Below are 26,085 nucleotides of genomic sequence, written 5' to 3' on the forward strand. Positions count from 1 at the left end.
ATTACTTGTGTGGTTCAAGCAGGTTACCTAGAATCTAATTCCGTGCACCTGTTGGCACTTGACTTTGCTATTCTGTACCTCTACCTGTACGTGCGCCGGTGTCAACCCTGTGTCTGTATGTGTCTGTGTGCGTATGTTTATGCTTGGCCATTACACTGTGATGCTTTTTGCTTTTATACCTTGAGTGTTTTCTGTGCTTCCATATCCTCCCAACTCCTTATCCTCGTAATCTCCCATCATAATCTACTGTATACTATATACTATCTAGAATCCACGCTCTACCATATCTCTCTCCTACATGCCCCGCCTCCCTGCCTTCCTTGTGGATTGACTATGTATGCGATGACAACGACACAACCCTTTCGATATCCACCTCGGTCCACATGACCATCCACCGCGGCGAGCCGCCCAGCTTCTCCATGACGCGGCGGCTGGCCGTGTTGGATTGGGAGACGTCTGCGTGCGCCCAGGTGTAGCCGCCAGAGGGCGATGCAGGAGTAGCAGTATTAGAAGGAGTTTTCGCAGTCGCTGCTTTATCTTGTGCTGCCACCTCCGCCGCCGCCGCCGCCGCTGCCGCCGCTGCAAAAGGCGAAACGACATGCTGCCTCTTCAACAGTTCGCGGGCCAGCGCCACGGCCAGGCCCCGACCGCGGTGCTCGGGCTCGGTGTGCAGACTCGACAGGCTGGCGTCCTTGCCGAGGAACCCCCATCCGATGGGGTCCGGTTGATCTCGGTAAAATACGCCCAGCGAGACGTACTGGCGCAGCGTGGCCAGGGTGCGCGGGATGGGCGTGCGGTCCAGCACGGTCTGGAGGTGCGAGGGTTGCATGGGGCCGAAGCGGTAGGTTGGGGGGAGGGGAGGAGTCGGTTCAGAGAGAGACGCGGAGGCGGAGGCCGAGGTCGAGGACGACGGTGGGATGGGCGCTGGTAGAGCCGACGATGTCGACACCCTCTCCGTCTGCTCCTCCTCCTCCTCCTGCTGGGAAACCCGGAATAAATACTTCCAGTACCCGTCGTCGGTCCTTGCCCGTGCCTCTTGGGGGAAAAACCCCCAGATTTTCTCGCAGACGGTCGCGAACAGCACCTTGTCTCGCGAGTACGGCGTCGTCAGGTACTTGCCCGTGCGCTGCAGCTCGAGCCACGACGGTGGCGGCGAGGTGGGCAGGCGAGGTATGAGAGTCGTGTGGATGTACTCGAAGAGAGAGTGCATGAGGGCGTGGTGGACTGTGGTGGCGGCGGGTGTGGATGAGTCGTTGGGAAGAGGAGAGCCATGAGGAAGCGAGTCAGCGGACGGTGATGGTGATGGTGATGGTGGTGATTGTAATGTCGATGTCGATGCTGATGCTGCCGCCGAAGATGAGGACGGCAATGGAGATCGTCCGTCGTATTCGTCAGCCTCCCAGCTCGCAAAGGCCCATACCTGGCTTTGACCAGCGTTAGCCAGGTCAATATGCGCTGCAACCCAAGGCTGCGGCTTTGTCACTGCATCTGCATCTGCCCTGCCCTTCGTCTCGACATGCTGATCTCTCCCGCCCGACATCTTTGCACTCAACCACCGATCCACGAACTCTGCACCGTCGTCATCTCCATTTCCATCCCTGATCCCATCTTCCCTCCCGCTAACGTCATCGCCATCACCATCACCAACTCCACCAGCGGCATCACCATCGGTAGCGTCAGCAACAGCGACAAACACCCTCGCCGACTCCGAGGCCGGCTCTTCGTGGAGATGGAACTGAATCCTGCGCAGAAGCGGGATCGAATAGGGCATCAGCGCCTCCAGCCTGGCCAGCAGAGCCGGGAGCTGGTGCGGCGCGAGGGCTGTGGAGTAGATTCTCGTCCTTGTTCTCGTTCCCCTTCCTGTTCCTCTTCTTCTCGTCCTGTTCGTCGATGTAACTCCCTGCTGCTGTTGCGACTGCTGCTGTTGCGACTGCTGCTGTTGCGGCTCTTGTACGAGGGTTCCTTGGATGTCACTCATACTGGTCGTTTTCATCCTTGTTCTTTTCTATTCTTCTCTTGTTTGGCTTTCTCCTTTTTTCCTCGTCCTCTTCTTCTTCTAGATAAATATCGCCCAAATTAAGAAATTTATATTCCTACAAACGGTATAGATCCGTGAACATTTGAAAAAAAAAAAAGAATTGAATCCCGCACTCGCAATGTCGCGCAATATCTGAGTCATTTGAAAACGGGCCTGGGGTTACACATGCATGCATGCATGTGGACCAAATGCGGCAATGAATGGCCAACCAAGTGGCTGTATCTACACGTGCAGATACAAGTATAAGTAGAACCTGACACGCTCGACACACTCGACGCCCTGGGAAAATAAACAGCCGTCAATTTCATTATCAATTAAAAAGTCCTAGTCAATTATGGTGTGCTCGACACCGACAAAGAAGTAATATCGTATCCCGACACAGGCGTCAGGCTCAAACACGCTTTTGACAGGTTGAAAAGAAAACCCCCCCCCAAGTCAAAGCTCACACAGAGTGCAAAGTCAAGACTCGTGCCGTATATATTGAGAGAAATTCATAATACATGAGCCATCATTGATGAAAAGGGCCTCCAGGAATGCGGACCTAGGGCTTCCAGAGCAAATGTATATCAGGTCATCATCCTTGCCCTTGGCACTGCCAGAAGACCATGTCCAAGTCCAGCCAAAGACATGTTTTGACCTATCGGGTCAGGATGTTGTTTTCTTGCGTCCAAAGATCCCTCGGGATTTGGACTTGCTGCGAGGTTTCTCGCTCGACGTCTTTCGAGAAGACCGCGATCTCGAGTCGTTCTCTTCATCCGAGTCGTTGTATTTGTCCTTGTGAATCCTGCGCCCGGTCAGAAAAACAATCTGGCTTCACAAAGCTACCTTGACTTACCAGCTGTTCCCAACCATGCTCACACCTTTGGCCTCGGCCATCCGGTAAAACTTGGCAGCCTTTTTCAGGTCTTTCTTGCAGCCGATGCCTTCTGCATAGCAGAAACCCGCTTCGGTCAGGGCATCTGTGTCGCCCCAGTTTCCGGCGATCTCAAAACATCGGAGAGCGAGTGCTTTGTCTTGCTCGATACCCCAGCCGTTGAGATGCGAAACCCCGAGCTCGTAAATGCTCAGCGCAAATTGGGCTCGATGTGCCTTCTTCTCGTGGAAATCAACCCCAGGCCTCTGACCTGCAGGGTCTTCGTCGTCCGCAACCTCGAGCATCGCGTAGTCTACAGCCTTCCGAAGCCATTGTACGCCTTCCCGCGGATTTGCTCGCATGCCCCAACCATGACGGCAAGCGAGGGCGTACAGGAGCATTGCAGTTGGGTGTCCCTTGTTGGCCGCGATACGCAGATGGTAGGTCGATTCTTTTAGTTCACCCTGTTGATGGAGCTCAATTGCCTTGGTAACATGATCGTCCATGGAGAGGCCTTGGTAATTGCTGGCGGACCGGCTTGTGGTTGGCCGAACCGTGCTTGTCGATCGTGAAGAGTGTGATGCTTCTGCTACGGGTGATAGTGGCACAGGGGGATGCATGAACCCCGAAGATGAAGGAACAAGCTGGCCAATCGAAGGTCTCGAACTCGAAGAGTCATTGGATCTGAGAGATCCTGTCGGCGTATAATACGGTGTTGGATAGGCGGCACGGTCCGTGGCGGTCAACGTGTGCTCCGAGTTGAGCTCAAAAGATGGGCTCGACCTCTGATGTTGGTCTTCTCTGCTGGGTCGAGCTGATGCCATCGGAGACGGAATCGGGAGCTCAGTGCTGTTCTTGGCTTCTAATGGTGGCGTGCAGGGAAACATCGGTTCCTGCCACTCGAAATGGGGTGTGGACAGGGCCGAAAAAACTACAGATGTCCGATCGGAAACCAGTCGGCCCCTAGGCAAGCTGTATTTGGCATGGGTATATGAAGACGCTTCCCCAGCGAGATAGCCATCGACGGGCGATGTGGAATTATCGAAAGAGTTCGCAGCACGGAGCTGGCTCAACCGGTTTGCGAATGTGGCTTTGGTCGGGCTTTTGTCGCCCTTGAGGTTGCTCATGCTGACTGAACTCAAAGGGCGGGAGAAATTCCGTGTCAGTGTCTTGTGAGAGGGAGACCCAAGTGAGGTGCTGGAGGGTGATCGAGCATGAGACTGTTCATAAGGCGAGATTGGAGAATGAGGAGCAGAAACACCGCTGCTGGATGAAAGCTTCCTTGACTGAGAAAAGGTCGAACCTGCATTGGAACTGGTATAGTCGTCGTCAGAAGCATCCTGGTACGGTCGGAGTCGGCTGGAATAGGATCGTGGCGGTGCCAGAGTCGCACTAAAGTCTGATTGAGAAGTGCCCGAGACTTGTCTGGAAAGGCCATGTTGGGGAACACTATGGGATGGTGATAATGGTCCCTGAGGCTCTAACGGCGGAGGAGATTCGACTCGAGGGGCACCAAAGTAATCCTGCATCGGAGATGTCTCTTTGCTTTCCTGGTCCTCGCCCGACTTGAGCGCACTCACGTGAACACGTTGGGAGGTCGGCCTGTTCAGAGGATGAGCAACTCGAGCAAAGCTGCCACCACGTTCCTTGTCCAACGTTGGGAGAGGAGGGACTGTGTCAAGGCCATCAGACAAGGCACGAAATATGGGAGGACGATTGTTTTGGTGTTCGGTCAGCGATTCCGTCACTACTTGTGGTGGGAGTCTGCTCATGCGTCGCTCGCCGGCTTTCCTCGTTTCCTCCAACTCTTTGGCCAGTTTGCGACTTCGGGCCGCAATGGCATCCAATGGTGATAGTGCAGGAGGCACGTCGCCGTCGAAATGTTGGATCCGGGGCGATAATGCATTTCTCGATAGCGCGCTAGCCGAGCGAAGATTTTCTTGGGGGATCTCGATGTAGGTTGGACGAGTCATCGTTGGATGTGGACTTTACGAGTAGATTGAGTTGAGTCTCTGGAAGACTGGGCAACCGCTGTCGTAACTTGGCTGTTATGTTGTTGAACCGAGTCGGAAAAAAGGCGAAATGATGGCATGGATCGAGGATCTGGGGAATCGGACAACGTAGAATGCAAGGCTTCCAGGAGGATCGAAGGGTGGCTGAGGTCACAGCTGGGAACCAGGTCCGACAGAACGAGAGTCTGGGGGCTGGCGCAGGAGTTGCCGCTGATGGGTTGATAAAAGTAGGATGTTATGCCAACGGAACTCGTGTCCGAGTTGTCGCCCAGAATAAAATGATGACAAGTGAGTGACCAACAATAGCCCACACCAGTAATAGATTTCCAGGTGCAGTCTATGTCAATACGAAGTGAACGAGTGTGGCTGATAACGAGAGTGTCGAGGGGATGTGTGAGAAAACGAGTGTCTGAAGTGGTCTTATGAGGAGGACAATGGTGGCGTGAAAAAGAGTAGATGGTAGATACAGGATGGGATGCAGGACGCAGGCAGGGAAAAAGATGGCAGAGAACAAAGTCCAGTAGCGTGAGGTGGGAGATGGTGGATGGTGGGTGGTGGATGGATGGTTTGGGTGGCTGCAGGCGGGCCGTCAATGGCCACGGACAGCATGCGAACTTTTTGGGGGAGGGCAGGTCGTAGTTTGCAGGTGGTGGTGATGGTGGTGGTAGCAGATCAGACACGCGTTATGCAGACACTTCTGGGCACCCCCGGTTCTGAACATGATCGACCACTGCCAGACACAGGTGTCCAGACAACTCCCAGGCCAAGGTACGAGTCCCTAGCAAGTGATGTGAAAGGTGATGTGCAAGCCATGCAACTCCAACCGGGGGGGTGAGAGACAGGCAACGAGAAGCCCAGAAAAGCCCAAAAAAAAACAAGAGTGACCTGCATAACTCAGTTGCAGCAATCGGGGGTAATCCCTGAAGGCCCGTTGTGGGGCATGGTCTCCCCCCTTGATATTTTTACTTAGGGAGCGAATAGTGCCCCCTGACCATCGCCCGCCCTGGCAGCCGAACAAGCCTTCCGAAACCCAGACGGCCAGGGCAGACGTACCATTGGGTACATCAACCCGGGCTCCAAGCCACAGCTGCACTCCAATGGAGGCCTGTCGACGCTACCTGGAGACCTCTGCTTCATCCTCTTTGGTGTCTTTTTGCTAGACTCAGGGGCGAGATTGAACCAACAGCATGTCTGGGATGGCATCGCAGGTAGTTTGACCAACAAGACAGATTTGATGGGAAGACGAAGGCAGCTGAGAGGCTGAGAGGCTGAGATGATGAGAGGACGAGAGGCTGAAAGGTGCATCTTCGTCCACTTTCGTCCTCTCCTCCGTTCATGATCTGGAAGGCTCAAGTGTTGCACGAACCCGCAAATTATGGAGACGTCAGTGCAACCTCGATGCTGTTACTCTACAAGTATATCTGCAGCCGTGGTGACACGCTGGTTGATGCAGAAATTCCCCGAGGTCGTTCTGCAGGTCATGGTTCGGAACAGCCCGTGCCCTGCAGTGGCAATGTCTCACTACATGGTGGTGGTGGTGCTGCTGCCGCAACTCTTGTTACCACTACAGGGAGAGAAGAACGCAATGGCTATCTCAAACCTACGTATGTACTCGGTACCTCGTACTTGGACGAAATACCGACTACCGAGTCCAGATGAGAGCAATTCCATCTCCTGCAGAGTACGACTTGAGGTCGACTAGCCAGATCTCGGGACTGACTAGCATGAAACTATCGCTTCTGGGGCCTTGACACTTGCAAATCTATTACGTCGTCAAAATCCCAAACGAGGTGAAAAGAAAGAGAGTTGATTGGTGCCATTCAAATTGGCTGGTTGGTGCTGGTGACCTTTGTTTGCTGCACGCGACACATTCTTTGATCAACGTCCATGTGCAATTTGTTCTCGTCTGCGTAGGATCATCACGAATTACTCGGTACCTACAAAGGCAGGGAGAGATAGTTGAGCTTCCGAGAACAAAGGACACCAATTACAACAAAACCGCCACCACCACCATCGACAATCTCGTATATCTCGTAAACTCCTCCCCCACAAAGCCACCCACAAGGCCAAAAAGCCACCAGCATCATCATTTTACGTACATGTACAGCTCTCAAGCTTTGAGCTCCAGCCACAGCAACGGCGATATCTCACTTTGTATACTTTATACGTGGAGCAGGCTATATACATCTACTCGGTACATGGTAAATATTATACATAGATAGGTACAAACAAGCACTCGAATAGACCGTGTTGATGGCTCCTCGTCAGTCTTCCGCCTCCTCCTCTTTCTTAACTGCATCTCTCTCCTCTTGCTGCGCTTCTTCTCCTGCTTCGCCCTGCATCTTTTTCTGCCGAAAGGCCTTTCTCAACTCGCATTTGCCCAGATTCTTGCCTCCAGCCCGACATTCTTCGCACCTCTTTCCGTGCGTGACGAGGAGGATATGCAGCCCGTACTTGTCCTCGTCCGGGATCATGACGTCCAAATGCGCGTGTGTCTCATCTCTCGAAGCATTCTTGGGTCGCCAACCCAGCAAGCCTGTAATGCGCCAGACATGCGTATCTACAGCGAAGCTCTCGCGCTGGAGACAGAAGAGCAACACGCAGCTGGCCGTCTTGGGTCCCACACCCTGGAAGGATAACATCTCCTGCATGGCCTCTTCACTGGACGCGTCATGGAGATGGTCCAGGGAATACTTGCCATACTTTTCTTTCGTCTGTTGTAAGATGCTCATAATGACTTTACTCTTTACCGCGCTGAGTCCGCCACATTTGATGGCTTCTTGGAGCTTGGCTTGACCTCCAGCAACGATAGCGTCCCATTTATCACTCCCTCCATACACCTTGTCCATACTCTTCTTGGCCCGCGTCGAGTTAACGTCGCTCGTGTTTTGGGAGAGAATGGTGCGGACCAGCGCGTCGAGGACGGTGGGAGAGTCGCCGCAGCCTGCTCGCGTGGTCGAGGCAACGACTTCTTTGGGGCGAATCCGAGGGCCGTGGAGGGAGGCGAGGATCCTGTGGGCAAGTTTGCATTCCTCTGGGGTCGGATGATGAAAGTCAGGGAATGGAGATTCATTGGCAAACTGGGCATAGGACTTGAGTTTCTTCGCTTTCAGATCGGATGGTCCTGATTTCTTCGATGGAGATTTCTTCGGAGAAGACACAGAGGCAGGTGAATCGCCCGACATGGATGGGCTCATCAGCCCAGTATCTTCCACTTCCTCCTTCTTCACTCTCTTCCTGACAGGTGTTTCTCCTGTACGTGGCGAAGTCCGCTTGATCCGAGGGGTTCCCTGCTCCTGCTTGATAGCCACGCCGTCTTGATCTTGGTCCTCCTTTTTGAACTGCGCTTTCTTCTCTCCTTTGAGTGCCCCAGACGCAGTGCTTCTGGTCACTCGTCGGACCCCTGAGGCGACTGTCGAAGTGCGCTTTGACATGTTGGGATTGAATCTACCCGAATAAGAGGAGCTTGGGAGAACTGCACTGGAAGGTGACAGCCTACAAGGCCGAAGCTGGGAGAAAGAGAGCGTACTATAGAAGGTGAGGCGAGGCGTAGGAAACGCAGTCTTTGAAGGCTGTGGATTTGCGTATATGACCTAGTTGGAGTCATATAGACTGCGACTTAGATCTTGCAATCTGGTAGATACTCACCCATTAGTTGCTTGTAGAGGAGACATATAGTAGCGGCAGAACATGAAGATGCTTCCTCTGGCAGCCACACCTATGCGTGCCGTGTCATGATGTCAAGGACTTTTTCTGATTTAGCAGCAAGCGTTGACCTTCCTACGGCAGATCAGGCGGATTCCGTCTGCGCAAAAACCGTGCGGTGCGCAGAATACGCGTGACTCTCACATACTCACCACATTGCCCTGCTACACATCCCACACATGCCAGACCGCCACAGCGCACGTAGCCAACGCGACATGTACGGTTAGATGTCTCTATCTCGTGGCCAGAGGCAACAGCTGCAGAAGAAGAGAGCACGCCAGTCACGGAGTTGTAGGACTGTCTCTGATATACAGACAGCCATGCAACTGCGCATCTGCCTTGTCCGGATGTAGGTTCACACGCTGCAACTGCATGCTCTATTCTATGTCTTGCCTACAGAGGTGAGCGTCAATCAATCCATCTGCGCCGGGATTCTCCTCCTGCTCCATATCCCTGTACTAGAGCACAGACGACAAGTACCAGATGTACCTGCAACCTCTCCAACATTGAGCGGGATCCCAGTGTCAGTGATTCACGAAACAAACATCAGACTGGGTGCCAGAGCAAAGGGTTGACCATGGGTTTGTCGAGGGTCTGGCACAATCCGTCCGCCCGTTAAAGGCACATGCAAACATTCATTATGGCAGACTTCGCACGACAAAGGCATTGGCACTACTACATATTTCACGCTCACGATGGTTGCGAATTGTCCTTCATCTTTCCATCCGACTCAGATCCGCATCGCAATATCCACGGCATCGTCTCTGTCTCTGCGTGGACAAGTGACAGATCCAGCTCGACAGCTTCTAGGCGCCTTCAGCCCTGTGTTCCCTTCGCCCATGGCAACGCCTTCTAGCAACGATCCTGGCCCCGCGGGCACAGACACGGCGGTGGTCACGATGTCCGCGCCCGCGAAGCGCTCGTTCTACGACCTTCCGATAGAAGTTCGGTTGGAAATATACGAGCTACTTTACTGTTACTCCAAGCCCATCCACCTTACTCTCGACCACGACGGCAAGATCAAACACCAGCGCGCAGAATCTGCCACGAGTTGCTGCACTCCTGACCTTGCCATCCCGGTCCACGCTTTTACGGTAGCAAAGACACTCTGTCATGAGGCTTCCCCTGTCCTCTACCAACGTAACAACTTCAGCATGGACTGGAAGAATCTCAAAATGTTCTCCCAGAAATGGGACCAGGGACTCAGCAACTATCTGGGAGCAATCGAGATTTTCTGTGACGATGGGCCAGCTTGGGGTTTTGTCCCTGTCACCAGATTGTTGGTTGACAAGATGCCGGGTCTACAAGAGATCAATTTCAAGATTTCAGGCTCACTCAGACTTGCTGCTGCCGCCCTAGAGACCTCCAGTGCCATAACCCCTTGCGCCTCTATGTTCGGTGGACCAGAACTGGATCTCGTTCTTCAGCCTCTGAAGTCTGAAGACTGCAATGGTGGCAAAGGTGGCTCCGATCTTGTTGCCATTCGCAATGGCATCCAACAGGACAATGCAAAACTGGCAGAAATCTGGCCCGAGGGTCTTGCTCCAAACAATATCACTCGATCCTGCGCTCCAATCTTGTCCCATATCAGATTGAGTGGCAAAATCTCTCGCACTACCCTTGACAAAATTCTTGGACACAGATGTCTGCCAGGTGATTGTTTTTGGGAGGAAGTTGCTCAAGAAGTCAAGGAAGGTGACGCCGCCAAGGTGATTGGGGAGAACAAGGACGCCACCAAGATGGCAGAGAAGAATGGCAGCTCCGACAAGTTGACCGAGGATTTGGTGCACTACAAATGGAAAGCCATGGTTCCTGGAGAGAGGACCGACGTACCGAAGATCGACATGCGCCAGTGGTACCCGCCACTTACGGAAAAGGAACAGCAAAAAGTGAGGGATTTTGTCAAGGTCTTCGAGCAACGTGACAGTTGCTATAAGAGTGACAGCGCATCCGAGGTAGAAAGCCTTCCTAAGGACGCCACAGCTTCTGCGGAACCTGGCTCGACTGATCATGGCGGGACAAGTCAAGATGCTTTATCTAGAGATGCCGAGAACCAAGAAGTCGTGTACGCGGAGGGAGCAGAGTCTGCTGCGAGTACTGCGTCTGCCAATCCTGACGATCTCCTGGGGAGCATGCAGCAGTTGGCTTTTGCTAACTGCTTCGAAAACCTCAACTCCGAGTTTCTGCACAAAGACCTAGCAGAGGTCAGAGCTGCCCTACTGGAATATTTTGGCGATTTTGCATTCGAACTCTTCCCAGATGAGTTTGCGGATGAGAACTAGCCAGAAACACTTTTGTTCGTGCCGATCCAGCCTTGTCGACTCAATATGACACAGGAACGAGGCTTTGTGCAACCTCTTTTGTTGGCATCATCATGACGACTTACAACATGCACGATAGACCGACTGATGCCGAATGATGGGAATGCGTTGTTCAAAGGGTGTACGGACGAGCGTGAATCTTGGTCAGACACAGGAAGAAAGCAAGAGTCTTTGTTAACAATAGTGGCACCACCACAACGAGCTATGAATACCATGCAACGATACGATTTTTTTCTTTTTTTTGAACAGCGAGCTGGGCAAGACAAGGACTTGTTGAAAAACATAAAGAGTAAAAAAGGGAACAAAAAACAACAGACTGAACGAAACATGGCTTTTTGGATAGCAACGCAGACGAGTGAAGCGACGGTGATGGGGATTGGATATTGTTTCCCCTTTCCGCAGCAACGGTGATGCCCTTTGTCTGGAACATGTGTCTTTGAGAATCAGACCAGATCAGATTTCGCTTGGCTGGTGGTTGGTTTGTCGGCCGGTTGGCACATTGGATGGAATTTCCACCTTGAGTGCCTGGCACCCTAGCTGCCCAACGAATTATCATCCGAAATCGAGCTGTGAATCGAGGATTGACAAATTTGATAATAGTACCCTCGTCTGTTTCTGTTTCTATTGGACGGCCTAGGTGCCCAGTAGACATAGTAGTCATTATAGTGATAAAGAGGTAGAGAGACCGGGCATGCAGTGGGAGAGACAATAGACGAGTGAGGATTCACTCCGAGGAGAGACATGATGGCGAGGTTTTGCGCCTGTGAGATAACATGGATGTCATATTCTGCCATGTCATGCTGTCCCTGCGTGGAAGGCTATACGATAAAACATCGATTCATAACATATCGTGACGACATCACATCATATCGATATCACTATCAACATCAACATCAACTTGCCCGTTGTCCAGTAACCATGCAATGCAATGCAATGACACGGAAGAGATACGTAAATGCCGCTCTTTTCTTCATGCTCGCTTCATTCATGCTGGGAAGAGACAGACAACCGGACGACAAAACATGCCATGCCATGCCGAGACTGCTCTTCCCCCTCTGAGATTTCAACGATGAGCCAATCCTCTGTTCAACGCCACATTTCGGCCCATCTCCTCCTCATCCTGGTCGCGGAACTCGATTCCCAACTCATCGAGGCCATCGCTGCTCATGGACCCTCCCAGTAACGACCCCACCCTTCGCATCATGCCGATGCTTCTTCGCACTCTGTGGCCTCGCCCGCCATCATCATGCGCATTCTGGTGATCCTTGGGTCCGCTTACAATCGCTGCGGCGACTTCTCCGCCGCCGCCGCCGCCGCCACCATGATGACCGTGGTGGAGAAAGTGATGATGATGATGTGGAGAATCCTGAGCATTCTGCTGATCGTCAGAATGTTCTTTTCTCCACTTAGCAAACGTGCTACTCTTCCTCCCCTTCTTCAAATCCTGCGCGAGGGTGGCACTAGGTTGAGGCGGCCAGTTTCCTTCGGACTTCCAGCCTTCCACCAAGGCGGGGATCATGTGACATAGAGGAATGGGCACGTTGGGTGTGAGGCCTTGGACCACAATTTTCGAGTAGATGGTAGGGTATGCTGAGGGTTTTATGCGCTCTCGAATGATATTGTCCTGGGGAAGTATGGGCGGATAAATGGGAATCCATGGACCAGGTTCCGTGAAGGAGGGCGAAGTCGGTAGCGGCGACAACGGTGGTTGGGACGTCGAGGAAGGCGAGAGAGGCTCCGCGGTGGTATTGGTGGTGGTGCGTGTTGCCGATGCGGCTTCGACACTATCTGCGCTCGAGGACTCTGGCGTAGGTGACGCCGGTGACCCTGGCCAGCTTGTTGATCCCCCATCCGTAGAATTGGGCAGGTCACCCTTGTGTCCCGTAAAGACTTGGGAGAGGCGAGACTTATATGAAGCTCTTTTCGTTGCCGATGATGGCCGTCGTTCGGTCGGTTTCGTACTGTTCGGTTTCTGCTGCAGGGCTCCCGTCCAGGCGTCACGCCTCTCAATCCAGGTCCTCAACCCCTCGTTCCAACACATTTCGTCCTCTTGCATCTTTCTGCGTTTTCTCCTGCGCTCAGCAATCACTGCCCCCACGGCCTCAGGGCTTTCAAACTTGTACGGGTCGCTTCTCGCGCGACGCCGGGAGGCCAACTCTTCAAGTTCCAGGTCGGATTGAGCCTCTTCCCGTAAGCGGTATGTGAGAGGCTCCCGGTGAGGGATGGGGGATCTGCCGCCATCATTGACAAGGGGTGTAGGCGACGGAGGCGGAGGCCATTCCCAGTCGTCTTGCACCATAGACAGGACCATCCGCCGGGCGGCTCGAGTGGCCTCTGTCCTTGATGTCGGGTCGGTCGGAGATGGAGATGTGGGATCAGAGCTGTAAGAGCTGGCATTTGAGCTTTTTCGTAGACGTTGAGTCAGAGTGTGGAAAAAGGGCGCAGAGGCATGGCTGTGGCCATCAAGAGATGGTCGAGGCGATGATTGGGCCATGGGAAGGTCCCCAAAGGAAGGATATAGCGGGGAGTTCTGAGGAGGTGATTTTACGAAACTCTGAGTCGTTTATATGGCGTGCAGATGCTTGAAGATGGATAGATATTCACGACATTTGAACTCAAGAGAACAACAACGAGGAGGAGAGAGGGGTGTGGAGTGTTGTGTGAGGAGGAGGTTTGAAAAAGCACGCAACTCACACGAGCAGGCACAAGCAGGGCGAATGACCAGGCATGGGCAGTGGATGCGTTCGCAACGAAGCCTATTAGCAAGGCGAAAGAAATCCGAAGAGCACGGCCATGCTAAGTTTGTGGGCATTTGTGGGCATTTGTGGGCACCTGGATAATGTGGCTCATCAGGCTGCTAGACTGGCGTGACTGGCCACTGCTAGCGAGGGGGGAGGGGCCAATGCCCAGTGTCCAGGCCCCGGTAATAAGTATCTTACAGGCACCTGGCCTCCCTCTAAGCACCCAATCGCCTGGAGCGAACCGGGTCCTTCGGCTGATCCGCAATGGGCCTTCTAGACCCCCCAAAGCGGCAATGCTTTGTTGGAAACTAAGAGCCACAAGCGCCAGGGATTACGCAAGCGTTACCCGGGGTAAATGGTTTAAGCTTTGCAATACTCGTAGGGGTGAAATGGCGTTCGCGGCGCCCAGACCTGCAAAATCCGGGGAACCAGGTACCCTGTCGGATCAAGTCCCTTGCTGTTCCAACAGCGACTTGACCGATTCCTTGGGTTGATACTGACAGGTATTGATCGCACAGGCACAACGGACAACCAGACTTCAAATGGATAGCTAGATGATGCGTAGGAAGAGAATGATATTGCTAGTTCTGAAAACGGACAATGCATTCGGTCATGTACCTGTGCTGACAAGTGACGGGGGTGCAAAACATAGTTGCGAGTTCTCTGCAGTGACTTAATCGCGAACCAAATGAGTGAGATACTCGTAAACTAACCCTTTAATCGCCTTCGTCCGAGCAGTAAAGTGGAAAAGCTCTGGAAAGAGTGGCACTGGTGCTGGAATCCTTCATGATATACGAGGAGTCGTAATGCTCACAGTTTGTAAGCCCCATACTATTCCACTTTCGGCTAGTACATTTTTCTGCCTGCGCTTTTCTACTTTCCAGTAAACTACGAGGACTATTACTGCCATACGTCCCTGTACCTCTAGTCCGCCAGTCCGCCATACATACGGCTACACGAGTAGCAGAGTATCCCTGCAACAATTAAGGCACAATATGATGGCCGGATTTCACGGATTGCACTCGCAACTTCTACAAGAGATGCATCTCCCCGAAGCAATTCACATTTTCGACTAAATATTCCCCCCTCCGCATTGCGATCGATCCTCTCCCCCCAAGCGTCGTGGCCTCACGAGAATCCGCGGGAAAATATGCAACCGACATGAAATTACATTCGTACGTTGGCATGTACAAAAGAAGAAAAACGAGTCATTATCCAACCTCATCACACTGGCCACTTTGGATGGTCCAGTGCGCATGAGGGATCCAGCCATCCAGCATTCTTGTAATCTCCCATGACAGCCACAACCGTTCAGACTCGCCTCCACCCTGGATCTGATCTGCTGTGGTTCTGTGGAACCCAACGGTCTGGTGTCCTGGCTGAACCACCCTCTGCTTGTTCTCTGGGAAATCCACCCTGCAAAAATCCATAAGGGAAGAAAAGAATCGTCATTCCTAGCTGCTACACCTCCCTGACCCTGAAGACTACCCTCCCGGGTTCCTCGTCTGTTCTGTTGTTCCTGGTCATGGTCCCCATCGCACTCATCCATTCCTGCGACAACTTGGACCGGTAAGATGGGGCGCGTGATGATCCCGGTGTTGGGCCCAGGTCGAACAATCCCTCCAGCACGTCGCTGCTGAACTGGTTGGTCGGCTCATAAAGAGGTAAGGTGTCCTTTGAATTTGGCCGGAGGTACACCCGCTGGGGTCGCGTGATGACTCCTGCTCCTACGGAAGAGGAAGGGTGTTGAGTCGGAAGTTCATCGGCACCCATGCTAAGACTGTCATCGTCGCTACTATAATAACGATGATAATGACCGTGCGACGGCAGCGGAAGGTGGGAGATGGGCGTTCGTGACGCTGGTCGCATTCCCAGACAGCGTCTCATGTGCTGGAGCCAGAAAGGTGATGCGAGGTAAGAGTATCGGGCGATCCAGGCGAAGCAGACGATAGCGCAGATGGAGATTCCGACGATAGCGCCAGGAGAGTGACGACCGTCATTGGTGTTGAGCGGCTGACTGTAACCGTGAGTGTGAGTCGGCGCGGCGCCGAACACGACGGTGCTTGGGGACGGTAGGATCGGTTGTGCTGGACTGGGCATGTTTCTGCGCACAGGTGGGTGTCGTTGTCGTTGTCGTTGTCGCGCTTGAAGTGGCGACTAAGCGAGGTTGGGATGTAACAAGATTGACTTGCGAGGCAGATCTCAGACCTTTTTTGGCGGACTGTTTGGAGGAAGTGGACAGAATTTCACCACAGTCGGTGTCGGTGCCGGCAGAAGTGACGACTGAATCAGGAACAAACAGACCTTACCAACCACGAAGACGTATTGTTGATTCGAATTCGATTGCACTCACCACCTTCTCACTCGACCGTTGTATTTCACCTGCTGTCCTGCTTCCGCAGTTCTGTCCAGACAGTCACGACAGACAGACATGCCGATGTCCAGAGATACATCCGTCTTTTCCTGTTTCCATATCCTCTTTTCGGGCCACTTCGAGAGAGAAACCATGATGTCAGCGTAGGCTGCGCAGGCATCGACATCAGACGTTGATGCCCATGTTTATTTTTATTGTAAATGCCTAGACGCGATGCGCGATGCGCGATTCGTGATGCAATGTGTGATGTTGCGGTCAGTCACTGTAGAAAATATCTCGAGTCACTACAAGAACCTCGTACCCAAGGGGAGTCGTTACTTGATCTGTCACTCACTCACTGACTCACTCCTCACGAGCGAGTAAGACGTCACATCATATCACATCACAGCGTGTCGTGAAAGGGTACCTGTATACCTGTATATCTGTCTACCTATTTCCTGTCTATCAATCTACCTATTTACCTACCTCTAGGTCATTAAACTAGAACGGCGGAAGAATGAAAGAACGAAGGAGCGTGAATCACTCAACATTTCCAGACTGTTGCGCTGTTGCGCTGTGAGACTAAATAACCCTGAAAATGTCGTGTCTTGTCTTGTCCCTCACATCTCTCTACCTAGGTCCTCTACACCTTACGGTCCTTGGGAGTTGAAACAAAACAAATCCAACAAAGAATCTCTGTTTCTTGATTGGTTGGTCAGTTGGATATCTTCGTAAACTTCTATCATAAACAGGAACAATAAGATCACAATCAATGCCGTCCAGAATCACAAGATGGCATTGTGCCTTTTCTTTTTCTTGCGGACTTCTCTTTTTTCCCAATGTGCCCCTTCTAGAAATCTTTATCTCTGTCTTAGACCAAGACGGTCCAAGGTAGTAGTAGCAATGACGCTGCCGCAATCCTCCTCCTCCTTCTCATCTAGGTAGGGATCCGTTTCTGGTACGTGGAGAAATGAAGCAAGACCAGCCACAAGGCAATGATGTTCGCAATGTAGTGTAATCTGTACGCATAAGTCATGCCGTACAACGCCGCATAGACCGCCAGGACGAAAAACAACAGGTTGGTGGCCCATCTGAAGGACCGCACAGATGGCACCATCTTCCCACTCGACAGGGTTTCCACCAACAGGATAAAGGGCATTATGGACAACACGTTGTGATGTGATGAGAACGGTGTCAGCCAGTGCACCGCCAAATTATGGATCCAAACAACCAGGACCGGAAGATTAATCGGCAAGACCCAGAGCATTAGAATGAGTATCGAATACGTGTAGTTGAAGAAATTATGTGCCGGCCCAGATCTCGAATCTTTGGCGTGGCGCAACGCTCGTGCGCAGGTAAAGACTTGTACAATGCAAGCCACCACGTAGGCGAACGGGTAAGGAATGATAGTCGCCACCAGGAACAGGAGCACTGCCGTGTTGATGGCTCGACGACGCGGCGTACTTGCCACAAACCCGGGAGTCATGACCTTGTCGCCGTCGTCGGGTTTCATGTAGCGTTGCGAGACGAAATTGGATACTATGACAATAAAGTGTAACAGTCCCAAGACGGCATAGTTGATCAAAACGCAAGCCCCCACACTCAGAAGGCCTGCCAGAGGGACAAGAAACCAGAAGAACGTGTCTTGGGAACCCAGCAGAAGGTCGTTCTGAGCAAAGTCGACTACCGTCCCGTTGGTTTGAGCAGGACTGCTTGATACAAGATTTGCCGAGCTCGCCGTGGTGAACGCGGTGGCAAAGAATGTCATGGATAGCATCAACACAGGGAGTGGCAGCCTCAAACTTTGGTCGAGGCTTTCGGAGAAGGAGATGAAAACCCCCGAGTTGTCATAGACTCGAAACTGTTTCCGCAGGACCATTGCCACCACCAGCAGAGGGAAGACGGCAAAGACGGTGCGATATCTGATCACAAGCTTGCCTAAGCTTCCCACTGGGTCCGCCCGTAAGCGAATCTCCAAGGAAGAATTGCAGGTTGGATCGGACCAGATCTGGAAGGCTACTCCTGCCTTGGACTCCCGGCCGTCAAGTGTAGGCGGCATAAAGGGGGCCACCCCATGAAGATTAACATCTCCCTGTTTGAAGTTGACAAAGTACTTGGACTCGTACGGGCTGTCAATGTGTTGCCTCAACAACGGCGTGAAGAGTTCTGTATCGGTCGTGCAACCGTGCTGGCGAATTTGCAGGGTGTACGCCAGTAGACTCGACCGGATGGATGGCACCCGGATTTCCGTCACCAGAGGGCGGTTCGAAGGAAGCTCCAGATTCAATCCCCGAAGCAAGAGCATCGGTAGGCTCACATCAGAGGCGACGACTGAGTCTGCCCCAGGAACAATCTCTGCATGGGCCCAGCCATGACTCCTTTCCGTGGCTTTGTCTATCATTGCAACAAACTGGTGGTCTTGAAGATCTCTCAAATCGTAGGTCAAATATGTAAACGGTGGCTGTTGCTCAAACGGGTATTGGGACAGCCGCGTCGAGGCGGGCAGTAGAATGGCGTCTCCCGCTGGTCTCTTGCAGGCAAGTCTCGTTGCGCTAGGATCACCCGGCGAGAGGTCAAACTGGATTGGCAGTGGTGTTGAAGTGAGCCCCCCAGCGAGTGGAAAGGCGGAACAGAACAATATTTCCATCCTCTCGAAGCCACCTTGGTCATCCATCTGTTGATCCGTCAAGAGCGAGAAAATCTTCGAGGTGGAATTGTCCACGGAGGGAATCGGCAGCAGGACTGCGGACATATGATCATTTACCCCAAAATGCCGGATGGTGACGTTGTCCTCCTTAGCCACGGCTGATCTGGTTCCATCACCAAGGGTCAGAAGCACCTCGTGTGGTGCATGACGCATGTTCTTTGGCGCGTCATCTTCCAGGCCCGTCAAAAACCACTTCCGGAAGACTTTGATGCGCTCCACCCGTGGCTTGGTCTGTGCCGCTCGACGAACGTCGACCACATCATACAAAGACCTGATGATGACTTTTCGCATTTGATCGGCCCAAGTAATCGCCAAATGATCCATCGCGGTCCAGACCCCTGGGATAGTGGAACTGAAGACGGTGAACCCGTGACTTTCTGGAACAAGCGAGGCAATGTTGGTATAGTCGGAAGGTACAGTGGTATCCCGACCTCCTCCGGCGATAGAAATTAGAGTCGTATGCCATAAAGGATTGTTACTAGCCCACCGTTGCAGGTAAGCTTCTCGCCAGTAGTCGTTGACCTGTTGGTACAGTGAAACAACATCTGCGTCGAATGAGACTGGTGGTCGCGCATGAGGCGTCGACATGGTAATGATGGTGTTGACCGAATTGGCCTGATATTTGGGAGTCACAAGCACGGTGCGTGCGACAATCCCTCCCATTGAATGTCCAATGAGGATAACAGAACTCGGATCTGGTAATTGGGAGTCGCGGCGGATGCGATTACTGTCGACATAGAGGGAGAGGATGTAGGCAATAGCTTCATTGACATATTCGGCTTGATCAAGCAGCGTCTGCCCGTGAAAGGCCGAGAGATCCTCGTTGAAATTGATAGTAAAGAAATCGAAAGACCGCACCCCGGCTTTGATTGCCTCGGCGTCGTGGCGCAAGACGTTGTGAAAGTAGCGGGACGACTCGGACGAGAGAGACCGGACCTGCTTGTAACTCCCAGCATTCCCTGGGATGAACAGCACCGGAGCACCTCGCAACCCAATGTTATCCTTTGTGTATTCGTCGACCCCCTCTTCCCGATACAGATACAACGAATATTTGGTTGCAAACCGCGAGTGTTCTGTGTCAAATCCCGAGAGCTTGATGTAGGTCGGGGCCATCATCGACATGACACATCCTTGCGGGTCGACCTGTAACCGAAGGGACGAGCGAACGATGATAGCGAGCGACAGGAGGGCGAAAGCGGTCGTAATGAGGGTGAGAGGTCGCCATGTCCACGGGCTTTGAGCTCGAATCTTGCGTAGACCTCGAACATCGGTGTCTGCGTGGCTGTCGCCCACCTCCTCCTTGGGCTTCAGCAGCATTGTTGCCGCATTGACGACTTGGCCCGAGCCAGGTTCTTTTTCTGTTGGAGAGGAGGAGGCAGAATCTGGTCTTGGGAGATTCAAGCAGAAACTTGGGGAGGCGAGAGGCTGGGCTGCGTGGTTGCAATGGGCGGAACCGGAAAAACGAAAGATCCGGAAATGCTAATCCAATCAACGCCACTGGACACGCGTCTCCTTTTTCTTGACGCTGATCCACTCTTCGCTGAGGCGCCGTTGACAGCCGTTGATCGACGTGATAGGCCAATTTCCACGTGATTCGGCTCGACTTCGGCTCAGCCTCGGCCTGAGACCCGAATTTTACGTCATCGAGTACAAACAAGTAGAGACAGCAATACGAGGCGGTGTTTTGCTGAAAACCAAAGGTCAAGATTGTATTGTATATTGATTTCTCCCAACTCCTCTATCTCATCGCGCCTCAAGGTATAGACTACTAGCTAAATTCGGTTGGACACAGAAATCCCATCGCCCCCCCGATCTATGCCACGAGGACCCCTCTGTACCGCATCTGGCCGCTCTCCAACATCTGAAAGGCTTCGTCGACGCCACCTTCAGTCAGCGGGAAGGTCTGGATGATGGGTTTCAAGTCGTGGACGGCCGCAAACTCGAGCATTTCCCGGTGGACCTGCCTCGCGGCCACGAGGCTACCCTGAACTTTCAGGCCGTTCATGACTATGGCCATATACGGCATCTTGAGGTCTCCTGAACTGACGGTGAGGGGGTAAATCGTGCCCGAGGGTGCCATGATGGGGAGGTACATGTCCCAGTTGGGCTGCGAGGCGGTCGTCACGAGCAAGTGGTCGATGGGCTGGGACACCTTGAGCTCCGTTTGGCCTTTGGTCGCATAGAATTCATGGGCGCCGAGCTTGAGCGCTTCGTCCCTCTTGCTGTCTGTCCCGGAGAAGACGGCCACTTTACACCCCATTGCCGCAGCAAATTGGATGGCCAGATGTCCGAGACCGCCCACGCCAATGACTCCGACGCGGTCGGTGCTCTTGACCCCGTGAAGGTGGAGAGCGTTGAAGACGGTGGCTCCGCCACACATCAAGGGGGCCGCGTGCTCGGAGCTGATTTCTGGGGGGATCTTGAACAGGAAGTTCTCGACCCAGACGGCGTGGGTGCCCAAGGATCCCTGGTCGAAGTTGGCCGTGCCGTAATACTGCCGTTGAGAGCAGAAGGTTTCGGCGCCACGAAGGCATTGCTTGCACTGCCCGCAGGCGTTGTGGATGTATCCCCAACCGGCTCGGTCGCCCTTCTTGAACATGGTCACGTCCTTGCCAATGTCTTCGACAATGCCCACGCCTTCATGACCAAGCCCCATGTCCATGTCCTTGTGATGGAGATCGGTACCACACAGGCCACTGTGCGTGATCTTGACGAGGACTTCATGCGGACCAATCTCGCGCTGGGAGGTGGCTTGGACGATGCCAGCCTTGCCGCCTTTGAAAACTGTGAACTCGACCATTGTGGACTAAGTGCGCTCTGAAGCCTTAATTTTTTTTTTTTTTGCTGTGATGTTTCGGGTCTTGTAGTAGAGACTTGAATGCTGAAAGACGAACAACTCAGGAGGATGCACTGGAGAGAATTTGAGGTAGACATGGTTCCTTGTCTTTTTATATACATACACATCTCTGCAGCTGGGTTCAGAGAGTGCATTACCAATCTGCAGTACCTGCCATCGCTTTGGAAGTTCTTTCTTCACAAGGATCTATCCGCCGCAGGATTGACATCATTCTGAAGCCAAAGAAGGGTTCTCTCCGTCAAACACTCTATTATCAGGACAGCAGGGATTTCAAAGCGTGCCCTGGACGAAAGCATGCACGGTCATGCAATATTATTACCGAATCTAGCCAGTCTTCATCTAGAAGGGTTTTCTCCCTCTTGGATCTCTTATTAAGCACACCGGGTCCCATCAACCGGTACCATCCGTCGATCAGCATTCGGGGAGAGACAACAAGCCAGGAGAAGGTAAAATCACGCCCAGCGCACTCATCATTGGGATGCGCGATCACCCGTCCTGGCATCTGGCCGCGGAAAGACCGACCCTCGACCGCGACTCACCGCGGGTGGGGGCTCAGGATTGCGGCAATTGGGCACTTTCGGGCTACCCTCTCCTTCAAAAGCGGCGTCGCTGGTTCTACGCTTCGAGGCCTTGGCTGGGTGACACACCTCCCGAGACCTTAAAACTGCGCTGTCTACTAAAGAGATGATACCTTGTATATTGGCGGATATAAAGGACGGAAAATCCGTAGGGAAGCTCACGTGCGGCTCACCCGAACCCGTGCGGCTTTCAAAACCCCCCGTCGCTTGCGACTTACACCTCCCTCACCCTCCCTCACCCTCCTCTCTTCTCACCTCTACTCACCGTTACTACGTACCCCGTCGACTTATATGTAAATATATATATGCGCTCGATCGAAAATAGGTCCCGTCTTAGACGCCTACCGTTACCTTAGCGCCCTCCTCCCTTGGACCTAGAACTTAAGTAAGTACCTAGTTTATGAATAGCGTGCTCCCCTTCAACGCCCTTTCTCTACGTAGGCTCCCAAACATCCTTTGTAGTGTCTCGCCGTTGAGTCTCTCTGCCTCGGCCAGCGCAGCAAAAAGGTGGATCACCGAGAAAAATTTCGGGGCCCGACGACATCGCCCTCCTTATGTAGCAAAACGTACTGAAGTATGAAAGTCGATAAGAAAGCCTGTCAAATTGCCCGTTTTGTGCCCCGCGTGGGAATCCCGCCTCGCTTTCAACATTCTCAAGGAAAGCCTTTTTGTCTCGGTGAGTGGCTCTCTCAACCTCTTCTTGCCTTGATTATGCGATTGTGTGTACAAACATTATTTAGATTGGGAGAGAGATATGGATGCCGGGTGGGCAGGCTGCACCGCTCCTCCCCTCGTTTCAGAGCATGTCACACGTCTCAAAATATTGCCTTAACAGTACGAATAAGAGGAGACGATGCCTCGTCCGGGGAAATGTCAAGCCTTGGGAAAGGTTAAAGTGTCATCTATTGAGGGGCCAATGCGAACTGGCACCTCCCCTGCTCTACAGTCCCTCAAGTCTGGTACAAAATTCCTCAGGGTCTCAACAACAACAACAACAACAACAAATTGGCGTGAACGATTGCCGTATTTCTGAACCGCCGTCTTCCCAACTCTGTTTGACGTCGGCAATTGGGCAAGCGAAAATCATCATCATCCAAGAAGAGACGAAGATCTTCCCTTTGGATACATGATTCTTCCCATCACGTAGAGCTGACCGACTGTTGTACATGTTTCTCTGACTGCGTCCCAGCATCAAGATCCTCGATGGTCTCCTCTTGCACCTGCATCTTCTCGTCGAGCTGCGTTGGTTCGATCGAATCGCCAAAGAGCTCGCCAATGTCCTCGAGGGAAAGTCCCTTGGTCTCCGGGAACCAGAACAACACCGTGAGGGTGATGAGAGAGGTGACGACGATGAAAACAATGTAGTATTTCCATCCGATGTTGGCGAAAGCGGTCGGAGCGGCTTGCAGGAAGATAATGGTAGCGATAAAGAGGCCGGAAATCGAGACAGCAAGCCCCTTGGCCCTGACCGGCGTGGGGAAGATCTCGGCGGCGTAGATGTACGAGGTTGCGTCGCAGCAGCACGAGAAAAAGGTAATGTGCAAGAAGAGGAAGAAGACGGCGGCGCCCGCGACACCCCGGTCGCCGGTGCGCTGGAAAATAGACACCGTGATGCATTCGCCGATGAGGGCGAGGATGGTGCCAGAGAAGCCGAAGACTGTGAGAGCTCCGTTAGTTTGGGGGGGGAAGGATAAGGGACACACTGCTAGATGGGGTGGACTCACCCAGCAACCGAGTACGGCCAACTCTATCGACGATCAAGGCATTGATGTAGTTACCGAAGGGACAAACAGTGATCCACCCGCTTTGGATGAGCAGCTGTTGGACGGTATTGAATCCCAAGGAGGAATAAAGCGAGGGACCATAGTCTGGAAGGGAGGCCCACCGTCAGCAATCGAGGATTTCCCAAAAAGCACCGAGACCCCCCGCCCCCCGGGGGGAGCAACCTACTGTTAATGACAAGTGTTGCCGTTCCCTGACAGCCAAACAAGGCGAGGAAGCCCACGATGCACCGCTTTCGCATAGAAGGCTTTCTCCAGAGGTCGATAAAGGACAGCACTTCCAGCCTTTCGTGCAGAATCTGGCCTTGCAGGAGATTGAACTCTGCTCGGATCGCCAGATCATCGCTGATGATGTCGTCGGTCCTCTCCGCTCGGACCGCCTTGAACGACCTGTACGCCTCGTCGACACGGTCACGGTCGACGAGCCAGCGAGGCGATTCGGGCAAGAACAAGACTCCGAGGGCCAGGAACAAGGGGGGAAAGCACTGGATGGCCAGGGGCAGTCGCCATTGTGCGCCGCTGGCGTTGACAAAGTAGAAACCCAGGCCGATCCAGCTCGCCGCGGCATAACCCACGCAGATCAAGACGCCGTGCATGCCCACGAGCCATCCCCGAATTCGAGGAGGTGCGATTTCGGACTGGTAAAGAGGGACGAGCGTGACGAGTCCACCTAGACGACGACGAGGTTTCAGTTTGATGGGGTTGCTAAAAAAAAAACGAGGGCCAAAGCACGCATGGCACCCCAGGAGAACCTACCTATTCCCCAGCCAGTGACGAATCTCATGGCAATGTACATGCCGATGTCGACGCTCCCGGCTTGGAGGGCGCCTCCAATGACAGTGATGACGGCATTCAGCAGCAGTGCCTTCCTCCGACCCAGCCAGTCCGGGAGCTTGGTGCAGGAGAGGGTGCCGAATAGGCCGCCGGTCTGGAACAGGCCATTGATGGCGCCTGTCAACTGAGTGGCATTCGATCGAGTGTCGAGTTCGAAGTAGGCGATGAACGAGGGTTGTCCCAGGGTGGTCGCGATGATGCTGGCGCTGTACCCGTAGGTCAAAGAGCCCAAGGCGACGAAGAGCACAATCTAACGAGGACACTTGGGTCAGGATACATTTTCCGTCTCGCCGTCCAGAGCAGACCACTTACCAAAAGACGGATGGCAGAGGGAGACAGGACCATGATGAGCGAGTAGAGCGAGCGTTCTGCCCACAACGAAGAGTAGCAGGTGTACTGGTTGTATTCGAGGGCTCCCGGTTCAAGACTGGAGTAAACTCGGGGTGTTCATATGGGGGATCTGGGGAAGGGAGCACTTTTAAAGAGAGATGAGAGCGTCGTCGGCTCACACCCCGTCACGCTGTCACGCCGTGGCGGTCTCCCTTCGTCGTTGTCTCCTTTTGCGGATCGCAAATCTAGCTTCCATGCCTTCTGGCACTTCCTCGTGGGCATCGGCAAACCCCCCGCTACTGTGGATCGGAAACGCCATCCTTCGCGGTGTCGATTCAGTCGAACCCCCGTCCAAGCGGATGAGAAAAACCCGCTTGAGGCGAGTCGGCGGTGGCACGAACGGCTCTAGATTGCAGCGGAACCGGAGGGACCCGCTGTGAGCGGAGCACTGGAAACAAAGTTTTTGCTGATAGAGTCCTCGGGGGCAAGGTCCTGGGTCCTGGAGGTGGACCTTGGGTTATCCAAATCGGCATCATGGTACGGCTCTTTGCACCGAACAGGAAAGATGCCGAGATGAATAGCTTGTTCACCTTTTTTTTTTCACGAGCGGGATGGAGAACGAGAGCAGCAGCACGGCAGTCGGGGGTTTCTCACCTTCTCCCTCCGCCGAGTATCATCACCTCGAGGGCGCGGACGGTGCTCTCTTCTCCAGGCCTCTGGTCATGAAGTTTGTCGGCTTGAACCACCGCCACGGTCGGCGCGCCGCCCGATGTTGACTACCTCGACTCCTTCTCGCCTTTTGGCCTCAACAACAATGAACGTCCCCACTTATTCCGGGTATTCAAGGCCCTCGAGCCATAAAAGCGAGCCTCCGCTGGGATGGCCGGAGCGGAACCTGAGCACGGGAAAGCCATCTATCTGTATTGACGTGAAAGGTGAGTTGTGTATTCGAAGACGTGGCGACGCCACCCAGAC

At 53.3% G+C, this 26,085-nt stretch overlaps 9 protein-coding genes across 9 annotated transcripts; 1 reads left to right on the top strand and 8 right to left on the bottom strand.

Annotated features, from left to right (window-relative positions):
- Window positions 1-331: 331 nt before the first annotated feature.
- Window positions 332-1,978, bottom strand: Z517_09063 (uncharacterized protein; the record flags this gene model as incomplete). The annotated part of the gene is made up of 1 exon (XM_013424973.1): window positions 332-1,978. One exon carries the CDS (start codon window positions 1,976-1,978, stop codon window positions 332-334), a length of 1,647 nt encoding a protein of 548 aa, XP_013280427.1.
- Window positions 1,979-2,683: 705 nt separating this feature from the next.
- Z517_09064 (uncharacterized protein) lies at window positions 2,684-4,864 on the bottom strand (the record flags this gene model as incomplete). The annotated part of the gene is made up of 2 exons (XM_013424974.1): window positions 2,684-2,822; window positions 2,874-4,864. The coding sequence occupies 2 exons, from the start codon at window positions 4,862-4,864 to the stop codon at window positions 2,684-2,686; spliced, it is 2,130 nt and encodes a 709-aa protein (XP_013280428.1).
- A 2,303-nt stretch (window positions 4,865-7,167) lies between these two features.
- On the bottom strand, window positions 7,168-8,337 carry Z517_09065 (uncharacterized protein; the record flags this gene model as incomplete). The annotated part of the gene is made up of 1 exon (XM_013424975.1): window positions 7,168-8,337. One exon carries the CDS (start codon window positions 8,335-8,337, stop codon window positions 7,168-7,170), a length of 1,170 nt encoding a protein of 389 aa, XP_013280429.1.
- Window positions 8,338-9,303: 966 nt separating this feature from the next.
- Window positions 9,304-10,890, top strand: Z517_09066 (uncharacterized protein; the record flags this gene model as incomplete). Its single annotated transcript, XM_013424976.1, has 1 exon — window positions 9,304-10,890. The coding sequence occupies one exon, from the start codon at window positions 9,304-9,306 to the stop codon at window positions 10,888-10,890; it is 1,587 nt and encodes a 528-aa protein (XP_013280430.1).
- Window positions 10,891-11,992: 1,102 nt separating this feature from the next.
- Window positions 11,993-13,423, bottom strand: Z517_09067 (uncharacterized protein; the record flags this gene model as incomplete). The annotated part of the gene is made up of 1 exon (XM_013424977.1): window positions 11,993-13,423. One exon carries the CDS (start codon window positions 13,421-13,423, stop codon window positions 11,993-11,995), a length of 1,431 nt encoding a protein of 476 aa, XP_013280431.1.
- Window positions 13,424-15,131: 1,708 nt separating this feature from the next.
- On the bottom strand, window positions 15,132-15,770 carry Z517_09068 (uncharacterized protein; the record flags this gene model as incomplete). Its single annotated transcript, XM_013424978.1, has 1 exon — window positions 15,132-15,770. One exon carries the CDS (start codon window positions 15,768-15,770, stop codon window positions 15,132-15,134), a length of 639 nt encoding a protein of 212 aa, XP_013280432.1.
- A 1,190-nt stretch (window positions 15,771-16,960) lies between these two features.
- Window positions 16,961-20,047, bottom strand: Z517_09069 (uncharacterized protein; the record flags this gene model as incomplete). The annotated part of the gene is made up of 1 exon (XM_013424979.1): window positions 16,961-20,047. The coding sequence occupies one exon, from the start codon at window positions 20,045-20,047 to the stop codon at window positions 16,961-16,963; it is 3,087 nt and encodes a 1,028-aa protein (XP_013280433.1).
- A 496-nt stretch (window positions 20,048-20,543) lies between these two features.
- Window positions 20,544-21,530, bottom strand: Z517_09070 (uncharacterized protein; the record flags this gene model as incomplete). Its single annotated transcript, XM_013424980.1, has 1 exon — window positions 20,544-21,530. The coding sequence occupies one exon, from the start codon at window positions 21,528-21,530 to the stop codon at window positions 20,544-20,546; it is 987 nt and encodes a 328-aa protein (XP_013280434.1).
- Window positions 21,531-23,304: 1,774 nt separating this feature from the next.
- Window positions 23,305-25,125, bottom strand: Z517_09071 (uncharacterized protein; the record flags this gene model as incomplete). Its single annotated transcript, XM_013424981.1, has 5 exons — window positions 23,305-23,822; window positions 23,890-24,033; window positions 24,116-24,616; window positions 24,703-25,030; window positions 25,093-25,125. The coding sequence occupies 5 exons, from the start codon at window positions 25,123-25,125 to the stop codon at window positions 23,305-23,307; spliced, it is 1,524 nt and encodes a 507-aa protein (XP_013280435.1).
- Between the last annotated feature and the right edge of the window lie 960 nt (window positions 25,126-26,085).

The sequence above is a fragment of the Fonsecaea pedrosoi genome (genome assembly GCF_000835455.1).
Source record: "Fonsecaea pedrosoi CBS 271.37 unplaced genomic scaffold supercont1.6, whole genome shotgun sequence".
In the NCBI taxonomy this organism is placed as follows: Eukaryota; Fungi; Ascomycota; class Eurotiomycetes; order Chaetothyriales; family Herpotrichiellaceae; genus Fonsecaea; species Fonsecaea pedrosoi.